This window comes from Arachis duranensis, chromosome 8, assembly GCF_000817695.3.
Source record: "Arachis duranensis cultivar V14167 chromosome 8, aradu.V14167.gnm2.J7QH, whole genome shotgun sequence".
In the NCBI taxonomy this organism is placed as follows: domain Eukaryota; kingdom Viridiplantae; phylum Streptophyta; class Magnoliopsida; order Fabales; family Fabaceae; genus Arachis; species Arachis duranensis.
This window is the reverse complement of record NC_029779.3, coordinates 601,247-607,196: the sequence shown is the minus strand read 5'-3', so window position 1 is coordinate 607,196 and position 5,950 is coordinate 601,247. Positions and strand designations below refer to the sequence as shown.

At 29.9% G+C, this 5,950-nt stretch overlaps 1 protein-coding gene across 1 annotated transcript; it reads right to left on the bottom strand.

Annotated features, from left to right (window-relative positions):
- Window positions 1-315: 315 nt before the first annotated feature.
- Window positions 316-2,304, bottom strand: LOC107459999 (uncharacterized). Its single transcript, XM_016078316.3, has 2 exons — window positions 1,857-2,304; window positions 316-1,233 (listed from the first exon to the last, which is right to left on the bottom strand). Exons 1-2 carry the CDS (start codon window positions 2,248-2,250, stop codon window positions 617-619), a joined length of 1,011 nt encoding a protein of 336 aa, XP_015933802.1. The 5' UTR covers window positions 2,251-2,304; the 3' UTR covers window positions 316-616.
- Between the last annotated feature and the right edge of the window lie 3,646 nt (window positions 2,305-5,950).

Genomic DNA, 5,950 nt, shown 5'->3' with positions numbered 1-5,950 from the left:
CGGAAACTAAAATTTTAATAACATTTTATATCTAAAATACACTCATTTCCATTAATTAATTTCAATTTTATCCTTTGTGCAAATTAAATTAGAGTTTTATTCTTGTTTCAATTTCAGTCTCTCTCTTTGCACCAAATAGAATATTGAAATTTATTTCGGTTTCTTTCTCTTAGTCTCTGTCTCTCAGTCTCAATCTTTCAGTCTCTATCTCTCTACCAAATGCTACCTATGAGAATGCATATGCTTTTTAAAATGTTTTACTCTTGGTATCAAAACTGTATGCTATTATAAGTGTCCTCCAACAGATTTAGAAGTTCTCCAATAAGTCTATTCTTATAATCTTAAGTTAGGGATGCCCTTGAACTTGATTATCAAATGTATTAAAAAAAAGCCTGAAAATAATTACTTTAAGGTTACTTGCCTTGTAGCAATATTACGACCGAAGGAGTGAGATCACACCTATTAGAAGAATTTGCCATTAAGATGTGACATGTACTCCTCATGTGCTATATACTATACTATAAAGTATAAACAATGGGCAAGCATCTAGAAAAATAGAGAACATGATTTATATAATTAATCATGAGACACTCATTGGAACATTAGGAGCAACATCTTATTTAGGTGAACCAGAAGCTTCAACCAAGTACAAGCGACAGCATGGCGTTCCATCGTCTGGATGGGTTTCTATTGACCTAGGCAACTTGCGAAGCTTGTTGAAAAGATTCAAAGGATCATTCAATAGTCCAAAATGGGCATCTGGATCTCCAATTTGAGAAAGCTTTACATGAGTGAACCCAATGGAGGGCAAGAGTTGGTCTGGCCAGTCGCTATAAAATTGGAATGCAGAATTAGACAGTGTAGTTGATGGCTTATTCATGAAGTCTGCTAAAAGGACTGTGTGGGTTACACAACATTTGTTGGCCAAAATCCTCAGCACTTGCATGGCCTGTGAATGGGTGAGGTAGTACAGTAGACCTTCTAGAACCCATATCGTGTTCTTGTGTGGCAAAAAACCTGCAGTTCGAAGCTTCTCCAGCCAGTCATTTTCTCTTATGTCAGCAGCTACCCTTGTTAAGGATTTAGCCATTGACCGTATGTGTTCAAATTCATTTGTCGATTCCTTAGCTGCTTCTAAAATAGTGGTTTTTACTTGTAATACTCCTGGAAAATCAACCTCAAATACATCGCTGTCCTGTAAACAATTTAAACGGTATGCCCTTGTGTCCATTCCTACATAAGAGATTACAAGCTTATCTCAGATATACTTTTAAATTTCTGTTTTTAAAATTATATTTTTTAATCTATTTTCATTTTTAAGAGGCATAAAAGTTTATGATATTCTATTCCCTTGGCTAGTACATAGTTATAGGAATGAGACTTAAATTAGTTAATATAGATATAGTTCTAATTGTTTCAACAGAATTTGGTTATTTAGGAAACAGGTCAGAATTCAGTCTCCAATCTTTAGGTGGTTGTAAAAAAAACTTTATGCTTTGAGTACTAGTAAGTAAGAGTACGTACTCTCTTCAATACAACAAAAATCTTTTTCGATCTTTCTGTTTTCTTTGTTTTTTACTGCATAAATGTATATCTTAGTTTTATAATAGCTTTCTCAAGATTTGAGAGATTGTGCTTTAAATATCTTGTAAAATGATATTTACTGCATGTTTAACTTATTCTTAAATATAATATCATGTACTAATTCATAAAGTAAAACTGATTAGCAAGTAATATCACTAGCTAAGTGAAGAAGTGACACAGTCAAATCTATTTTAGACATAAAAATATCACTAGTTAAGATAATCTATTTAAAATGATGATGAAAATATCTAAATATGGGTTTCAAGATAAACCTGCACCAAGGAGAACAACTTGTGATTCTCTGCCATTTGGTGAATTGAGGGCATCTTCCAATCTAGAATCAAACCAAAGAGTTCTAACAGCAAGAATAACTCCAGAAATTTCACGTGCATTGTTGAGTTTGTCTTTCTTCATTTTTTCATGAAGACTTCTCAAATAAGACTCTCCTGCCAGCAAATAAGCCAGTGGATCATGGATGACATGCCTCCACAGAGCCCTTCCTGCTGCTGTTTGACAAGCTGACCTTTGAAGGAAATTCCATTCTCTCTCAATGGTGGCGTGCACTTGCCGAACAGCTTCACTCTGTAACAACAAGTTTGGAAGTTTTAGCTCTTGCCATTCTGGATCATCATCATGCAAGTCATTGTTAGTAACTTCGTGTGACATGATTGTGTGTGTTTGTGTGTAGTACAAAAAATGAAAAAATGTATTAAGACAGATTTTTCAAGAGGATAATGCAGGTTATTTATATAAAAGATTTTAGGTAAGAGATAAGGAAAAGAGAACCACACAGAACCAATGCTTGAGGGATACTTGAATCGTATCTAGCTTCGTGACCTTAATGAAAAGCGAGGTAACAATTCGGTCCACGACTACCACAATTGCAATTGCATAATCCTGACCCCTTCAATTTCCCTATCTTCGTTGTCCTTTTTTTCTAAGTTCTAATAAAGTGACATTCTGTGGTTCCCACTGTAAATGACTATCATATTCTTTAGTTGTGAATTACGTTAAAGTAACAGTTTCAAATTAATGCTTCGCTGTAGGTACTCCATTATTTGTTTTTTTCTTTTCTTCTTCCTTTTCAATCTTTCCTATGGTTGGATTTGCTCTTTACGTAATATTTTTTTGTATTTGAGAGTATATGTTATTGCTAAATATTTAATAAACTATTTGAAAATGGATTCTTATAGAATTTGAGACTCTAAATTATCAAAAAAATTTTAAAGATTCTAAAAATATTAATATTCTAGTAATTTTAACGGTTAATTTTAATTAATATACTCTCAACTATTAGATCTAGACAATTTCTAAATTGAAATGACTTTGACATTTTTTTAACAATATATGTATTTTAACACTTTCTAAAAATTTATATACTAATCCGCAAATATTAGTACTACCTAATAATTCTATAAGAAAAAGTTAAACAATATAAAAATTATTATTACAATTTTAAAATAGGACAAAAATAATGAAACAATCCATAAACATAATAGATAATTAAATATGAAATATCTCGTTTTATCTAACAATCATAGTTATCAGAACCGAATCGGTGATCGAGCCGGTTAAATTATTAAATCACTGAATCATTGGTTCAATCGGTAAATTATTGGTTGAACTGGTTAATCCGGTATAATTAAATAATTATATAAAATTTAATTTTTTTATTATAAGCACTTTTATTTTATTTTTATAAAAATAATTATCATTTTCAAACTTTACTACTTTATTAATTAGTTTATATTTATCATGTTATTATAAGTAATTTTCATGTGAAGTTGATATTTAAGAACGGTGAGATGATTTGACAAATTTGACTAAATATCATCTAAGGATTTTCAATTATTAACTTCATACGAAGACAATTGCATGTGTGTCTTTACCAATTATTATATACTACAAGTATTTATTAAAAAAATAATATTAATAGATATCATATAATCATGAAAAGAAAAAAATTGTGATTAATAAATTTTTTTGTTTATCTTTTTAATTTGTATATATTTAATAAAATTTATAATTAAATAAAATATAATTAATTTAAAAATGAATGACTTTAAAATTAAAATAAATTGAATATAAGTAAAATAAAAGATGACTATATATTATAATTTGTATATGTAATGGTGAGAAGCATTGTAGCTTAGTGGTATGATCACCACTCATGCTGGGTTTGAACCCCTCGCTGGAGCATAGGAGCATGGTGGACTTGCAGAACACTGGTGAGTCGTAAAGTCGTCTTCAACTGCACCAAGCGGTTTGATTCGATCCGATTCAAATTTCACCGAATTTGATCAGTTTATGCCAGTTTATTTCGAATTTAATCCGATTCTCTATTTTAAGCAGTCTTAATCTCGGATCGAATTAGTGATAGATTCAGTTCACTAATTTTTTAATCGAATCGACCGATCCAGTTGAATTTTAATAACTATACTAACAATAAAACCATGGGAAGTTGTTCAATACTATTTTAGTGTATATGTAAAGAAAAGATATAAGTAGAGTAGTAGACAACATAAATCTGTCAATTTTTTAAATAATTTTAATTAATATATATTAATTTTATATTTTAAAAAAATAAAGAATTGATTAATAGGTTATTATGCAAATTTTGAAAAATTAGGATTCCATCATGCCTCCATTTCATTGTTAGGTTACTTTTTATTTGGTGAAACCACAAACCCCTATCTCCAAACGTGAACCCGTCTCCTTAAACCGTAGTCTTCCGAATCCTCATTCTGAACGCCGTCATCCATTTCAATGTATCGCCTGACCGTATATATCACCGGAAGTCGCCCAACAGCCGTCAACGCCCTCAGTAATGCCATTGTGTCATTCTGAAGCCGTGAACAAAAATTTCGCATCTCCCAACCGCTTCATATGGAACGTACATTTGGAGAAGAAAAAACGAATGCATCATCCATTGATGTGGGTGATGAGTCTAATTGTACTTATGGTAATTATCAATATATTTACGAAGTTTTTTTTAATGTGTCTTTTAATAGAAATATCTTTTAAATGGACGTGTCTTCCAAAAAATGTTACTTTTTGTAAATTAATAGTTACTCTATTAGAAACGCGTTCAAAGATGGAAGAAAAAGGTAGAAAAGGGACAGCTGTCGAAATTGGGGATGAGACTGGACTTAAACGATAAAAGATAGAGTTAATTGAGGATGACTTAAATTTACCATAAATAATTGAGTATGTGTGTTTTTTTAAATGAACTTTGGATCAGTACCATAGAAATTGGGAAAAGTTGGTACGATCCCTCTTAGTTTTCTACCAGGATTGATATGTAAACTTGTGAGAAACACTAGGTCATACATGTGTATATATATATATTTGTCTTTCTTGATTTATATTTAGGCACCCTTCAATAAGGTCATTATAAAAAGTAGCATCTCTTCCTCATCTCATATGCACACATATTAAATACTCTTTTGTTACGTTGACTACTGACTGCTATAGAAAGAAAAAGAAATAAGAAAAAGAAAAAAAAAACAATAGATAAAAACAAGAAAATGGCCGAAGAAATCTCCCCCCAATCAGTCTTATTGGAGTATCTATTATAATCCAAGGGTGGAGAGAGTCCCATCAATTGCTGAACCAAGACTTTGAATCCTAAATTTTATAATTTGAAGGAGCATTGAGGTTTGCTTATGATATTGTTGTAAATATTGTTGTAAAACATGATTAATAAGCTTTGTTAGCTAAAATTCATGTAATTTGCTCATATTACCGGTTATTAATAGTCCATATATTTTGTACAGATCAAAATTTTTTAAAATGAAAAAGTTGATAAAGTAATAAAGTGAATAATTAATTATTCTTAGATTAAGATAGTAAAATATGTATTTCATATAAATTACAAAATTAATAGTGATTAACTTTTTATTTTACTATTTTATCAACTTTTTCACTTTATAGAATCTAAATTCTTTTTGCATAAGTAATGACATTTGCTGATGTTTTGCATTGCAACCAATACTTAATTTTCTCTGGTTTGTGTAACCTTTGGCATTTGTCCATGGTATTTTCGTATTGATAGTAAATATCGAATAATTTGCAAAAACAATTATACTTGCTAATGGTATTAGTACGAAACCAAGTCATTAGATTTTGTGAGTTTGAAATTGTTTTATAAATATGAATAATCTTATTACTTATAAACAAATACATTATAATAAATTCGAATTATATTGTAAATAATTTAGACAATTGCATGAGATGAAATTCTCTTAAAAAATTCTATCAAATATCTTAGTCAAGAATGTTGTGTACTCATTTAATATTTGTATTAAAAAAGATGAATACCAAATTTATGTCCAAAAAAGTTTAGGTATTTATTAAAGTTGTAAAC